We start from the raw sequence: 15,818 nt of genomic DNA, 5'->3' as shown, positions 1-15,818 counted from the left end.
ACCATCATCCTTTTAGCATTAACAAGAATTGACACAGTCTAAAGCATGGTATAACTCTTATGGGCTCCTGTGAAAAAAGAATGCCCTCCAATGTGATTAGCTTGTTTATCGGCTAATAAAGCATTGGTGAAAAATTGCATAAGTGGCAATATAAGTGGTCCAATAACAGTGTAAAGGGATCTACTGTCTACAGAATATTGGTCTTTTTATACAGTGACATAGTGACTAGTGGTTAAAATTTATGTTAATCTGAGTCGTTAAGTGAGTAGAAGATCTTCAGACAACAAAGTTAAAGAGTGTTGTTATTTTTGTTTTTAGATTTTACAGTAAAAGTAGAAATGACAGATAATGTAAATGACTATTTCTGTGCAATACATGTAAATGCCAATGGCAAATCAGGAAAAGCAAAATCCCTGAGTGAATGCAAAAGACCTTCAGGAATATTTAGCAGACGTTGAAGGGATGGCGCATTGTTCAACTGTGCAGCAACACCTGCACAAATATGGAAAAGTCATCAAAAAACTTTCCTTCATCCTCTCTACAAAATTCAGCATCGTTTTTTAGCCTGATGCATTGTGGAAACAAGTCCTGTTTCAGTTAAAGTAAAGGTTTCTGGTCTCAATGTATGTTTGGAGAAAATAAATCATGAAAAAAAACACTCCAATTATTAGGCATGAGGTTGGATCATTCATGCTTTGTATTGTAGCCAGTGGCATGAGGAACATTTCACTGGTAGAACAAAGAATAAAAATTGGTAGTTAAGTGAGTGGTCTCAGTGGCTTTTTAGATTCCCTCTTTTGGTCAGTATAAAGCTACTTAATCCTTGTTTTGTTTTAAGGGTCAAAAATAATCCAATAACGTATTGTAAAAGTATTGCATGTAGCACCTTTAGAAGCAATGTCCACAAACATTTGGAAAGGGAGAGAGTAGATTGTCATTTTTTATATCTTTCTGTTCACTCTGCTTATCCTCAGGCTTAACTGCCTTTTATAGTCTTCACTATAATTATTTATCTGGTCTTGCTCAGTGTCTCTTCAACTTTTTGTTACACAGTGTACAAACCGCAGTGGAGTCCTTCTCTAGAAAGAGAGATGTGTAAGTACTTTTGCCCTTGCCCTCCCTTCTGCCTTCCTTGCAACCTGTTCTGTGTTGTGTGTGCGCCACCTCCTCCCACCCCATGGTCTGCATGTGGATATGATGGCATGAATGTGGGCTCAGTGATACAGCCGCTTGTTGCGTAACATGGATTAACTTCATCTGATAGTCTGTGGCATTCAGCTGAAGCTATACTATATCCGACAGTAGCATAGTAGCCTCGTGTCTCCACTGATATCAGTGTGCGATGTTCCTTACTTATAAAACTCTCTTAAAGAAGACTTAATGAGAAAAAACTTTTACTGTCACTTGACATAATGACAGAACACAAAGTCTACTTGGGCAGCTCTCAGTGTAACTACCTTGGCTTCAGTTTTTCCAGAGCACTGGAGTCTTAAGATGAAGAAATTACCTGGCTTTTTCCTCCAAAATGTGCAGGAAAGAATAGTAAAAACAAAACACAAACAAAACATCTTGTTCACATACTTTCTAAAGAGCAATAAACAGAAAAAAATAATTAGTGTGAGCAGTAAATACAGCCCAAAAACACGAGTACATATTTTTGTGAACAGTTTGTGAGTTTTCTGGATTTCTTCTTGGATTACTCCTATTTTGAAATCTGGTCTTTATAAGAATAAGCAGAACAATATATAAACTTTGTACAGTTATATACTAATTAAACAAATTAAACTATGACTGTTCTTATATTCTGTAACTAGTGGAACCTCATTTAGTGGCAATAACCTCTACCAAACACACTCAGCAGCTATTGATCTGTCCTGCTCAGTATATAGGAGGTATCTTGACTCCTCTACATAAAATCTAATTCATGCATATTTTTTGGATGGCTCGTTTCAGTTTAGGTCAGGGTATTGACTTGGCCCTCCTAAATATATGAAACATTCTTTTGTATTAGCCACACTGTTGATGATTTACTGCTCTGTTTTGGATCAGTAATGTCACTCCGCTGAGTTTCAGATTACAGACAGATGCTTTGACATTTTGTTACATAATTTTCTGAAATTACATTTATCACTTATTCAGTGCTTATAAGCTGTCCAGGTTCTGTGGCAGTTCTGTGGCAGTTCTGTAACAGCACCACACCGTTACACTCCCGGTACTGCTTCACAGTTGGCACAAGGCAGGGAGTGTGTTTTTTTTTATTTAGCGATAGAAATAGTTGTGTTTAATGTTCCCAGCTCTAGTTTCATGTTGTATGTTGTGCTGAGTTTGTGACACAGCCTTTTTGTTTGCTGTAAGAGCAATGTGAGGGAGATTAGTCCCACGGAACTAAGTTCATGTATTCATTCACACATATTTCCTGGAAAAAAAAACATTTCCAGATTAAAACATTTCCGACATTCATTTAATAATAACATGTTCATTTGGATAAATGTATGTAGGCTGTTTTGTTTATTATTTTAAATTAGATGATGAGGTCAAATGTATGAGCAATGTATACAGAAAATGATTTCATCCAGATTATTTTAGATGGGTTCACAAATGTTTTTCTCAACTTTAAATAACACTGATTACAATTAATGTGAGACAGTGTCATCATAATTGTTTTTGGAAAGGTTGGACCCTGCTTGGTTAGGTTTAAATAGTTCATGTGTGCAATTTCATGCACATACTGAAGACATGTTTATGTCATTACATGTAGTATAAATAAGGGCCATAAAATGTGTGTTTGTGAGCATTGTTCACCAGAAGAGCTTGCTAATTAAACACACATGATACAGAGGCCATGTACTGCCAGAGACCCAGACATCACCTGTCTTGTTAAATACGAGAAGATTTTCTCTGTATGCGAGTTCCTGCAAGTTCACCAGCTGTGATATGCTTTTTCTCCTGAATAATGCATGTGCATTAGCCAGGACTCTGGTGCCATTTCTCCTCTGCATCATTTAGTAGTAGCAGCTCAGAGAAGGAAACCACCCTGTGTGTGAGACAGCATCACTTCACCTTAGGCCTTACGGATGTACAAAGTGCAATTACCAGAGCGCTGTGGAATAACCGTACTGGCACAGCATTTCCATATCACAAAAATTGAGCAATGTTGTAATGTTCCTGTCCACGTAACTGTGAGTGGCGTGGATTTGGTACCAGACATGTGGATTTACACAGGCCTTGGCGCTGCACTGTAAGCATCAGTCTGACACCTTTAAACCTGTACACAGGTCCTGAAACAACGGGTCATGCTGGGAAAGTTCTGATAATGACAGCACTCTAGAGATAGGGAGTCTGGGCTAATGAGATCATGGTTGACTAAGCATGGATGCCCAGCTGAGTATCAATGAGGTTATCAGAGGAAATATCAGCAGTCATGCATGGTGCCCATGCCAGGTTTTTGCCACATCTCTCTTTGCATGAGGGGGAGTTTAATTTGGCAGAGTGCATGCTGATAGGCCTGTGGCCCATTGGGGCTTGTATTGATACTGGCATGTGTTGAGATTTGACAGCTGTTATACACCACTTGATGCATTGGCATATCCAAAATGAGGCATGTTCGAGGAACTGCAGTATGGCTGTTTGAATGACACTGTGTTTTTATGACAGGGACAGTGTATCCAGCGTAGGATCCAGTGTTGGCACAGAAGATTTAGGCGAGGGCATTCGGCGCGGTCGTCGTGGTGGCAGAGGTTCTCCGTATGGTGGAAGCAGTACTGGCCGCCAGTCAGTCACTGACACAATGAGCACATACAGCTTCAGGTACTTTAATGTAATGTAGCCCCTAATTATAATCACCTCAAATAGCCAGGACAAAACACCCACAACATCTTAAGCTGTGTTACCATAGAAATATGCTGATTTTTGAACAAACCAGATTGTCATTTATGTGCCTCCATTGTGCCAGGTCTTGTTCTCAGGACTTTGAGGAGGATGTACCCGAGAGCTCTGGAGGAATAGGAAGGGCATCATCTTCTACAGCATTGTCCGAGCTTCTGGAGGGCCTACGGAAGAAGCGGGCTGAGGCCGGTTGGGACAGATGTTCTGAGGTAGCTGAGGGCAGCACAGTGTCTTTACCCATTTACCAGACTACAGGGGCCTCCACCTTGCGGCGCCGAGCTTCGGCCCTTTCCCTAGGGCCTGATGAGGGACCGGAAGAACCATTACGGCCAAGAATCCTCAAACCAGCTAGCCCGCTTCTGCCTCATGCCTCCAGTCTACGATCTTTGTCTGAGTCCATGCCAACTGCCCCCACAGTCACCACCACTTTGGGGAAGATGAACCGCTTCAGCTCCTGTGACTCTATCTCCTCCACAGGTTCCCCTCGTCATCTCTCCAACCTCTCAATCCCTGAGGAAGGAGACGAGGAACCTTCCATAAAAGCATCCTATCAGCCTGTTCGACGCCGACTGCTCGGGGGTCTAGTGGCTGAAGGTGGGGAAGCGAAGCTTGGGACGGAGCCCCTTGTGTTTCAGAATCGCCGGCTTCTTTGTAATCCAGACACAGAAAAAGATACAGGGGATACCAACTCTGACATCGTTCCTGCCATTCGCAGAGCACAGTCTACCAGTAGCTTAGCAGGGAGCAGTTCCAGGGGAGGCCAGCGGCGTGCCCTCAGTGTGCACTTTGGAGAGCTACCCCCCTCCCGAGCATCGCGTAGGGACTCTGACTCAGACTCGTCAAGCTCTGGAGGTTCTCAGCAGAGACGTGGGCCTCAGGGAGAAAGATTGGAGGCTGAAGGCAGTGAGGGAGATGTTAATTCAGTGATGAGAAAGTACCTAAGAAAAGCAGAGGTTGACTGAACATGTGGAATTAGATGAGGCTTTCCCCTCCCACAGTAGAGAAATCCAGGCAAGAGTGTAGGAAGCTGTGAAAATCTAATCTCTTAAAGTTCAAGTGATCATCTTAACCCTTTAAAGCCAAATACTGAGAGTTTGAGGCCACTGAAACAGTGTGACAAGTGTTGTATGTAAACACTGTATAGCTACATAAATTAGATCCCTTGCAGATTTGTGCACTGCATTTCTTAGAAACCGGAGAATAGTAGGTCATATGCAAAGCATTTTAATTAAATGATCTGTCAAGCCTCAGTATTAGAGTTGTGCCAATTTCACATTCAGGATTTAAAAGGTTAACATGCACATTTTATTATACCACAAGATATTTGCCAACACTGCTGTGTTTTTATACACAAGATCATAGATTAAGACAAATAATGGTCCCAAACACGAATGCACAGACCAATGCTGCGGATTCATTTTAAACACCATTTGTACACATGAATAAAAAGTTTTAAATGGAAGATGCTTCTAGAGTGTTTTATTAGTAAAGACACTAAATGAACACATCATGGCATGTTACCCATGAAACACAAATACATTGACAACTGTGAAGTCTGTTATTTTTTCCATTAATGAAGTTCGAGTGACAATGGATACTGAAAGGACCTGTCTGCTAGAATCTTTGGTCTTTGATGCAGACCTTTCTAAATGGCAGCACAGAGCACATAGATTAATTCTAAAGCAGGACATGATTACTGTAGCATGACATTGGTCATACTACATAAGAGGCATCAGATTGCTGTAGTGACCCTGAGCCAAAGCTTACCGTTTTAGACCATGCCTCATTATTGGTCAAATTAGTATTAGGGATTTTGCAGGTATGTATATAGATAAGCCATATTTGGCTCTAAATGTGCCTTCACTGTTGCAGTTACATTTTACTTGTTTCACCCGCCACACTTGTACTCCAGGCAGTGATCATTTGTCTGTAGGCAACCACATGTTATGCTTGTATTCAACTAGCTAAGTTGAAACAATCTGTAGTGATTCAAGTTAGTTTAATAAATTCCTTGGTGTCTGAAAGTGAAAACATCTCCAGCCATTTTACTCAATAAAAGCCTGGATACAGCTACAATTCTGGACCACACACATGAAGACATAACAGGCAGCTCTGGATCAGGTCCTTCCAATAACACTGTAGTGAACTCCACTCATACTTTTGCAGCCAGTGGCTTTCTTCCCCTTCCTTTTCCCTGGGGAAAGAAAACATAATGCAGAGTGATTCTTGATAATTTATTGAATCCACACAAGGATGTGCAAATCGCTCATTGCAATTAGTAGGTAGTACAATCATCTTTGGCAAAAACACTAGATCTTTTAAAAACAATCTGTTAAACACTTCAGATGTCTGTTCAATACCACGGGTGAAGATAGTCTCACTCAATTTTGCTAAAACACTTCATGCAAACCACTCCCTACCCACTGAGTGGTACAGAAAATGTAAATATAGTCTTACCTTTTTAGGGGGGTTATTCTCACCCTCTGATGCTTCACTGTGTTCATAAAGGGATCAAATGGATTATAGTGCCCATATTAAAGGGATATGACCTAGTTAAAAGTATGAAAGGAGACTGAAAGCTTACCCCTCATCATCCCTCTTTTCTGGCTTCTTTCTCTAGAAGAAATATCAATATTCAGAGCACTGCAATAACTTCAGTGTAATGTAGGCCAAGTACAATTTGTTAGTTCGGTCTTACTTTGCCAGCACCATTTTTTTTCACTTTCTTTACAGGTGACTCTTCAATATCTTCCTCCTCTTCCTCCTCCTCCACCTCTTCATCCATCTCTTCATCCAGTAGCTCTTCATCAGAATAGTCTTCCACTGGAAAGGTGGAAAGGATGCATGTCACATTTCTGAAATTCTGAACTACAAGCAACACTGAAGCAAACCTACTTACGGGCTACATGCTCTGCTCCAACGAACACTGGGCCTGAACCATATTTCAGGCGGAAAGTCACTGGGGGGTGCAAATCTAAACCAGACAAGTTAACCTGCCAAATATTGATAAAACGGTCAATTCAAACCCATTAAAAACAGAAGTCACCAGGCAAGGCAGAATTTTACTTACAGTAGGCATCGACCTAGCATGTAAAGTCACAATTGGCACAGCTTTGGCACCATCACCCCCCTCACCAGTCACCAACTCTACAATGTTGAACTCATCTTTAGCAGTGTGGCCCAAACACATCTGAGAAATGAAGAAAACAGGAGCAGTTAGCCATTTGAACTCATGTAATATTGTAATGACTATATGAGGACTAGGCTTACTGTTCTTAAGGCAAGCTGGTGTTGATGGTTTGTATCATCCGTCTTAAATGTCTCTTCTTTGTTTGACTCATTAAGTTCACAGCCTAAAAGAGAGGTCAGCTAGATAAGGTCATTAAACTTGCCAGACAAATGGAATCATGTCCTTCTTGTAGTAAACCTACCCCAGAGAGTGGAGAGAGGTTTTTCTGTTTTGTTCATGTTTCTTGAGAGCAACTATCCAGGCTGACCCTAAAAATATCAAACAGTATTGTGTCAAGTCACATTAAGCTATCAGGTTCAACTACATATATGTTTACCATCTCACCAGACAAAGAACCTTCTGTTCTGTTCTCCAGACAACCACAAGACAACAAAAGAGAAGGCCTGCCTAGTGCTCGAAGTTTAAAGAGGATGTCAAATGCGAAGCAGGTGAGAGTAATTAAGACAGGAATTCTTGGAGTAGCCTCGGGTTAATTATGGCAGTGCCCCGCCTATACCAAGAGACACGTTTATTTTAAGGTCAGAGTTTCATAATTAAGCGATCTTCTAATTGTACATAGAAGAATTAAGCTCTGAAAACCCACTCAACTCGGTTTGACATACTGTACCGTTCAGTATCTAATGTAGGGTGAATTAGTCTAATCATTGGGGTTGCTTCCTGTTTGAAGAGTGCAGCTCCACCCTTAACTTACTTTTGAAGTCATGTGATGTTCATTGCATTCCATCACAGCATGTGTAAACCTGCAGTTTTTTACTTGTGCGAGATGAACTGCGACTCGCCTTTGGTGGCAATCGAGAGCAGCTGGTTGCAGTTAAGGGAGGAGGTTTTGCATGAAATTGAATATGATGAACAGCCGTGAATCATCTTTATGCTCAACAAAACATTCTTGTTCACTGTTGCAGGTTCAGACCAGCGTTTGTTTTTCAAATCCACAGTGGTGACTATTAGGTGACCACAACTGTAAACACATTATTATTATTTCAAATGTTTTTTTGTATCATGTATTTGCTTGAATATTGGTGGGAAAGGTTCTAACAACAGCTTTAATATTAAAACGTATTCAACAGAGTGTACCTGGCACAAAGCTTTTTGTATACCCTGCGGTTTTTATTTAATTTATTATATAGGCCAATTACACTGGAAAAGTACATCAAAATAAGTAAAGTCCTCACTATTCTTCAGCATTTAACGCACCATTTTTTGTATGCATATTTAATTGGCTGATGTCATCCGTGTTTTGATATTATGAGACACATAATCTTATATATATTATAAAGAATGGCCGTTTGACAAACATTATCTATTTTGTAAAGAGCTCTGAGATTTACTATATTACTATGAGTATAACATTAACACAGTATTATACTTTGTCTTTGTAACCAGTTGTTCAGTTGAACCCGTGCATTATAGTACTCTTACATAGTACTCTTTTTGTGCTTGAGACACATACACAAACAGTCACCCAAAGCATAAATGTAATAGAGGGAAAGAGGGTTTTACATTTTAAAATAAAGTGAAACAACAGTCATATGTGTCAGCGAGAGCAACTGCAGCGATTGGCGCCGAAGCCTTCAGCTGCCTCGCACTCGCGAGATTATAACGGCGTATGTCACCGTGACGCGCCGATGTCGCAGACGCAAATCGGACAAAAAACCCCAAAAACTAACCGCCGTGCAACGTACCAAGCCAGGCAGCGATCGGTCTGCGCAACTTCAGGTTAAATTGAACAAGCCTATTGACTTTTATTTATTTGAGGATGATCTACACCGAATAGAGTTTGAGAGTTTGTCCCAGCTGCATAATAAAATGATAACTATTTTTTTGTGTAATATGCAGTATAGAGTAAAAGATGGTGGATAATGATGCAAGTGCGACAGGAGGACTTGCAGTGATGTATGTTGACATAGTGCTTAATTTCTTCCTGTTATATATATATATATATATATATATATATATATATATATATATACATATTTTTTATCACATCTGAAAAATCTTCCTCTCCACATGTTGATCAGACAAGTGTAAACAAATCAATTTACACTGTTTGCTCCTTACCTGAGAATCACAACATTGATGCATCTTGCATGAAAAGCTGCTGAAATGGCATAATTGTTTCAGTCTGTAAAGAGAAAATAAACTTTTAAAGACACACAATAAAACATGTCATACCATTTTGCACTCTGAAACAGTACCTTACCCATAGTGATCTACCTAATTATGAGAAAAGCTTAGATAAAATGTTAGCTAAGTTACACAGCTGGTAGGCTATAGGCCAAAGGCAGTAACGTTATTACATAGATAACATTAATATCTACTTACAAATGACTTAATATTCAGCTGTAATCTGACAGATATCATTAAACGACTACAAATACCAGTGAGCCTCCAGTGTTATCAATTGACACTAATAATTAACCTGGCTGGGTTGTTTCTAATACATAATTGGCTGGGTTGTTTCTGTGACTGTGAACAATCCAACAGGCTCAACCCTGCATTTGGGTAGATAAAAGAGGCCAACTGTTTTTAAAGTATGTTGTTCATCTAAAATGGGTGTAGTGAACAACAAAACATATAATTATATACTTAACTTCACAATGACTAAAACACAGAAATAAGCACAGCCTTTTAATCATATTGAATGCATTGAAGCATACAGCAAATACAAATTAGACCCAGTTGTAATACTTTAAACCAACCCATAGTGCCCTACGTAGTGGAGGAACTATTTTTCATGCACTCCTTGATACGTTCTTTGCACAGATATTCATAGCTCATTATATTACTGAATAATCTAAGGCTCACGTGTATGATTATTTATAAGCTTCGTTAATTCCTTATTCAACTTTATAAGTGCTCATGGGCTTTTGGGTAAGTCGTTTGATGAGCATCTACACAATTTCAGTTCTCACAATGGACCAATTACATTGGCAACAGCTCGACGGAATAACATCTGTAAAGGACTATTAGCTCCAGTTATTGCTGTGGGAAACAAAAATGAGGTCAAAGAGAGGCAAGGGTGTTGAACTAAAAGGAAAAAGAAAAGCTTTAGCCTTACACTTTTACAGGCTTAATGGTACATCAACACTCCTTTGGAACCTTTACATGATTGAGTTAGAAATTAAAGCTGCTAAAGCTATTTTTCTTTTTTTCATAGTTTATGCTGTTCAGAATTACTTTTACATGATAACATAACATAATATAACAGTTGTTATGTAAAAATGTTATGTAAACCCCTGCCGTCAAAATAAAAAACATCAGGGCAAGAATCATTCGCTTGTCCAAAGCACATTGTTCCAGAAATCCTGTTTTTTTTTCTAGGTAACTGATGCACTGATGATTTTTTGACAAAATGTCCATTTGGGATTTTAGTTCCTGTAGTATAATAATAATAATAATAATAATAGTAATAATAACAGTGTTACGTTCATATAACACTATTATCTTTGATCATTGTGTTACTATCAGGAGTGCACCATAGCTTTTTAACTCTTTTTAACTTATCAGCTCCATGTTTACTGGCCCTATTTTATTCTGTTTATTTTTGCAGGAATATAGTAAGAGTGAGCTGTGGTGAAATACATTTCTGCACATATTTTAGACAGTCGTGTGATGTATAATTAATGTGGCTCTGTGGCTCTGGCACAGATCACTCAGCTGCTGGATTAGGGAGAGCAGAGAACACAAGCTGGGTGTGCGACCGCATCTCCCTTGGGTCCCGCCGCTTGGTCCCTCTCTGTCATCAAAGACTACGAGCTGCAGGATGAAAAGATGGAGAAGAAGGAGATATAGTAAGGTGGTTGGTGTTTTCAGGGGCCTCAGAGTACCAGCATGGTATAAAGAGAAATATGATGTGATTTCATCCACTGTCATGTAGATTATTTGAAACGCTGAGTTGGAGTGGGTTGTATTAAGCTGTAGTTACATTTTCCAGTGTGTGAAGCTTCTTTTATGGAAATAGTCTAAATAGACCCTGTGAGGTTATGTGTTGTTTTGTAGTTGGCGACAAGCTCATTTTACATTGTGTAGAAGTTCATTCAACTTCCTAAAGCTTTCTTACATTCCTCATTTTTCTTTCATTTACGTTTTTAAAAATCATATTTTTAATGAATCCTGATTTTAGTGACGTTGTCACTCTTATATTATTGATTAAATAATATTGAGTATTAGCTTTTAATAATCAGTTCTTTTGACATTTGCATATATCAGCAATGGGAAATTCTACTCCTGGAGGGCAGGATTTTTGCAGTCTGGTGACTGACCTGCTCAAACACACCTGATTAAACCCAACCTTCTGATTGCCAGGGGTAGTAGTGGTGAATAGATAAGAGAAATTAGTAAACTTGGCTCTCAGTTGACCAGCCCTGGCTTGGATTCTGCAAGTCTCTGAAACTGTGCTGTCTTAGTTGGTGTTTTGATGATGGTGGTTTAAAGTGCTGTCTAACATGCCGTTATGCCCCTTGCAGCATAACAGAACTGTCAACCCCCCTATCTCTAGAGACCTTTAGGCCTGTACCTTTTTAATGGGGTATGTTACATCCCCCATGCGTTCACCCACTTGTCAGGATTATGGTGAAGGGTGACTCATCAAGATTACTTTTCTTGCTGGCTTGACTTAACACAATCTAATCACATAAGCATTGGGCCCACAAACACTGTGGAATGCCGAGTCCTCCCACGTTTTCACTTCATTTGGGCTTTAATGACATTTTCTTGATGGACCCCAGCACATTACCTTTGTCCATACTTCCATGTAGATTGTCCATGTAAATTGTCTTTGTGTCATTTTTGATCCTAAGGACAAGGGGAGTTTACTGAATGTTCAAATTACACAAAGGATTATTTGGGTACCATTTATAAACTATTAAATGATGGTACATCCTCAGATGTCCATGTAATATAGGGAGTGGTAATTAACATGAAAAAAATTACTATAGTGTGTGCTCTGTGGGCTCCCGGCTTCCCATGCGTTACTTGCAGTCGCATGTAGTCGCATGTGGGCCCTATGCTTCTTTCCCTCCCTAAACATGCAAACCGGATTTGTAAAACAAGTTAGCCTAATTTGTACTTGTGTCTAAATTAGCCAAGGCTGTCAGGATAGAGACCTGTGATGTGTACAACCCAAACGCACAAGACAGACCTATAGTGTGTTCTCTGTGAAATGTTGCAATACTGCTGCATTAATGACAGTTTCTTGTCACTGAGGTTTATTTGTTCAAGGTGACATTAGCTGTGCAAACCGTATACTATATGTAGTATATATACTATACTAATATATATCGGTTCAGCCAGAATATACTATATCTATATTCAAAGTGCTTTCTTTATTTGACTTGCCATGTAAATGATAAGACGAATAATTAATGGCAGAGCAAAAAAATATGGTCTTTAGGCTTTTATACACACAATCTGATTTATTCTTGGCATTGGGTGGATTAGGCAACCTCATCTTTATCAGAGAGGGTGATACAGTTGCATAGATCTGTTACTGAGAGTAATTAGCTATACAGAAAAAACTATTTTGCTTTATTGTGCACAGAAGTAAAAAGCAGCTGCTAGCCCTCTCCAGTTACTTATGAAACATGTCTTACAGAACACTTGTTTGTGTGTTTTGTGGCTTCATTAAATATGCATGGAACAATGATCAAATGTGAGATTACCTCAATGCCATTGCACCAACTTGCTTTGCTGTGAAATCCTACATTTCTAGTATTACAGGAAAATATAAAGTAAAATTGTGATTTATACATTTGCCATGATGTTTTACTGATACGCTGAGAGAAAAGCACTTTGCTGTCTTTCTGCTACATGTTTACCTCAACAGAGAGCATGAACCGTGCAAAACCAGGTTATGAGGATTTGTGAGGCTAAAAATTGATTCTATGGCTTTTATTTCCAAACCAGTGTTCTCATCCTCAGAGAATATCATTTGGCAGGAAGGTTTTTACTCAGAATAGCAGTGGTAAACTACCATTGCAAGCTTTACATTTTTATGTATTTCCCTTGAAATGACACAACAACATAATATACATAATATGTTTTTTAGTTTTATTTAAAAAAGACAACAAGAAAAGAGAAATTGGTAGTGTACCAATAATCTGTCCGCAGAAGAAAAGACCACAGTAAACATGCAATATAGGAAATTATGAAATCAGAAAAATTCCAAAAGATACAAAAATAAAACATCTACAAATGTCTATATACAAGTTCAAGAATGTAAGAATGTAGTGTAGGAATATTTAAGGACGTAAACGGAATCAAAGAGTTTTTATAAAGAAAGGATAGTGACCTCAAGGATTCAGATTCCAGCACGTTCAGAGAAAATTGATTGGTGAATAGCAACAATTCCATTGGATATGTATTCATTTGTATTGATTATGTATTGATTATAGCTTCATATTTTTATCACAACACATATTTGTAACCACATCCGTTGTTGAATTTCAGCACCATGGACAGCTGACCCTTCCCAACATCCGGAAAATCCTGATTGTTCTTTTTGCCCCATCTTTTAGAGAAAGTCTGACTGAACTGCTTATAATGATGGGTCATAATCTGCGTCTGAGATTCTCTTTGACACATAAACGGTAACTGCAGCACTAAGCAGAATTCAGCTAACAAGTCAATGACAACAAGACTTACTGAAAGCCACCTTTTCACATGAAGAAAAACCAATGTCTGAGCACAGATGATGTCTCAAAAGCCTAGGCTTCTTTGTAAGCTGCCTGGCCACTGTTTTCCATACAGTGACTTCTCACTCAGTGAAACGCTCAGTGGGGCATAGTTCCCTGGTGTGGTGCCAGTTCAGGCCATGGCCGCATTCTCTCACGGCTCGGCCTCTCTCTGCTCTGCACTTGCCATGCATAACAAGAGCTACTTCACAGATAGAGAGAGAGCAAGCAAAGCAAAAGCATATGCAAGTGTTGTGACTAGACTTCCCTTGACTGGTCTAAATTTTCTGACTTTCATGTTGCAGATTTGATCACTGCGCTGCATTTAATGACACTAAAGCAAGCTATTGGAATTGTCCAGAATAAATCATTACAATTTAAACAACATAAATGTTATACATACATTTTTTAAGTGTATTCAGGAATTGATTCTCTCTGTATCAGTGAAAGATTACACTTAATCTTTTAAAGATTACACAAAATAAAAGTACTCTTTGAGCAATGCCTTGGAAGAACCATATTTGATTCCATGAAAAGAGATCAGTGTGAGTGTGAAGAACCTTTACACTGGTACACCTTACAACAAGTTAAGGTTAATTCAACTTTTTAAGGCTATTGAAATTCACACATAGTTCTTTATGGAACAAATAGTGGTTCTCCTATGGTATTATAGCAGTCATTATCATATCTAATGGAATGCAGCTAAAGGAATACAACAGAGGGCATCAGCAACTTTGGTGTTTGGGGGGTGGGGAGTGGTGTGTGTGTGTGTGTGTGTGTGTGTGTGTGTGTGTGTGTGTGTGTGTTTGGGGAGGGGGGGCAGCAGACTGTGAGACACTGCGGAGTTCAGACGAGGAGAGAGAAGGAGAGAGAGAGGTAGAGAATGACTAGCTAGAGGCAGAGCGGATACAGAACAACACAAAGCAGTGGGAAACGTGAGGCTCCCTGGCTAACCTTTTCATACGTAGCCTCTTCGGAGCTCTGAAGATCACTTCGGTTTGTCGTGTGGAGAGGATCTGCTTCAGCCCCTCGGACTATCTTTTCTTTACCATGCGGGCGTCACGCTCAGCTCTCGGATCGGTCTTCTGGATGGGGATTCTGTGGAGAGTCGTCTCGACCCAAGGTAACGTTCACCTTCTTGTTCACATGATGTCTGAGGATATGCTTTCAGCTCGGATTCATCTTCTCGTAGCTGTTGTGGCGCACGCATTTGCGTTTCACTTTGGAAACTTAGCGATCCCTGTAGAATCGTTCTGCGACGAAAAGCTCTGGGAGCAGCTCCTGGAGAAGCTTTTCCGTGGGAGTCTTCAAGGCTCCGAGTGTGCTTCGTGAATGGTAGCACACCAGCGTGCGCTTAAGCCTCGTGTGCAGTGTGGCTCCTCTGAAACGTTCAGAAGAGGCGTTTGAGAGCAGAGCTTCATCGCCGCTGTTGAAACGCGGGCAGTGAAGAAGCCCCCGTTGCTTTGGTTTGTGCTGCAGAATAAAGAAAACACTGCAGAAACCCTGGCTGCATCCAAGTGGACGTGTGCATCAAAGTGAAGGCATATAGGTTGATTCAGTTTTCTAAGGATCTATATTGATATATTGATGTTGATTCATCAGCTTAAGATCTTTGGCTACCTTTAACATGGCTGATGGATCGTACGTAGTGTCTGTGCTAGTGAATATATTAGTGTTTTTGTGTCTCAGTCTCTATGCACATCACTACATCACTGCTACAGTTTTTAGGCTAAATTGTTTACTTGTGCATCTCCCAGACATCACAACACACATTTATTGTAGCAGACGTTACTTCTGCATTATATAGTTAAATAACCCCAACCATACAAATACCAAAAGCCTTTTCTTCATTTCCAAGCCTGGACCAAGTCGTTAATTTTACAGTAGAAGGAATTGCATGGGAAGCAGTAGTTGAATCAGGGAAGTGGTATTTCAGCAAAAAAAAATTACTGGACCTGCAGTGGTTGACTGACCTTATCATCTGCTCCAGGCTATAAAGACAGACTAGTATA

The 15,818-nt window shown here is 39.6% G+C and overlaps 3 protein-coding genes across 7 annotated transcripts in view; 2 read left to right on the top strand and 1 right to left on the bottom strand.

Annotated features, from left to right (window-relative positions):
- The window catches only part of LOC140537243 (unconventional myosin-XVIIIb-like), a 56,979-nt gene extending 51,650 nt beyond the window's left edge, over positions 1-5,329 (top strand). Inside the window, exons 42-44 of the mRNA XM_072659569.1 lie at positions 1,054-1,095; positions 3,655-3,807; positions 3,953-5,329. Coding sequence (XP_072515670.1) covers positions 1,054-1,095; positions 3,655-3,807; positions 3,953-4,847 — 1,090 coding nt within the window. The 3' untranslated portion in view covers positions 4,848-5,329. The remainder of the gene's footprint in view (positions 1-1,053; positions 1,096-3,654; positions 3,808-3,952) is intronic.
- Positions 5,330-5,335: 6 nt separating this feature from the next.
- Positions 5,336-15,177, bottom strand: npm2b (nucleophosmin/nucleoplasmin, 2b). Of its 3 annotated transcripts, XM_072659275.1 has the most exons (11): positions 14,761-15,177; positions 10,062-10,891; positions 9,194-9,257; positions 7,317-7,383; positions 7,156-7,238; positions 6,956-7,075; positions 6,785-6,878; positions 6,584-6,708; positions 6,470-6,501; positions 6,343-6,379; positions 5,336-6,079 (listed from the first exon to the last, which is right to left on the bottom strand). In XM_072659275.1, exons 4-11 carry the CDS (start codon positions 7,351-7,353, stop codon positions 6,038-6,040), a joined length of 570 nt encoding a protein of 189 aa, XP_072515376.1. In that variant the 5' UTR covers positions 7,354-7,383; positions 9,194-9,257; positions 10,062-10,891; positions 14,761-15,177; the 3' UTR covers positions 5,336-6,037. The 3 variants fall into 3 exon arrangements, with proteins under 3 accessions (XP_072515376.1, XP_072515375.1, XP_072515377.1); XM_072659274.1 differs by having other exon boundaries at positions 9,194-10,891; XM_072659276.1 differs by lacking the exon at positions 10,062-10,891.
- sez6l (seizure related 6 homolog (mouse)-like) overlaps positions 14,634-15,818 on the top strand; it is a 32,255-nt gene continuing 31,070 nt past the window's right edge. For 2 of the 3 annotated variants that reach the window (XM_072659273.1, XM_072659271.1), the window contains exon 1: positions 14,635-14,929. In XM_072659273.1, coding sequence (XP_072515374.1) covers positions 14,857-14,929 — 73 coding nt within the window. In that variant the 5' untranslated portion in view covers positions 14,635-14,856. Of the gene's footprint in view, positions 14,930-15,818 lie in introns of all 3 variants that reach the window. The other variant, XM_072659272.1, reaches the window with a different exon arrangement.

This window comes from Salminus brasiliensis, chromosome 16 (genome assembly GCF_030463535.1).
Source record: "Salminus brasiliensis chromosome 16, fSalBra1.hap2, whole genome shotgun sequence".
Taxonomy (NCBI): Eukaryota; Metazoa; Chordata; class Actinopteri; order Characiformes; family Bryconidae; genus Salminus; species Salminus brasiliensis.
The sequence above is the reverse complement of the archived record's forward strand: the minus strand, read 5'-3'. Positions and strand labels throughout refer to the sequence as shown.

Excerpts from the sequence above, each read along its gene's own strand:
- npm2b (XM_072659274.1), bottom strand. The coding sequence starts at position 7,353 with ATGAACAAAACAGAAAAACCTCTCTCCACTCTCTGGG. Across the intron at positions 7,239-7,316 it reads ACCTCTCTCCACTCTCTGGG|GCTGTGAACTTAATGAGTCA; the intron begins GTAGGTTTACTA and ends CCTCTCTTTTAG. Across the intron at positions 6,879-6,955 it reads ATGCTAGGTCGATGCCTACT|GTTAACTTGTCTGGTTTAGA; the intron begins GTAAGTAAAATT and ends AATATTTGGCAG.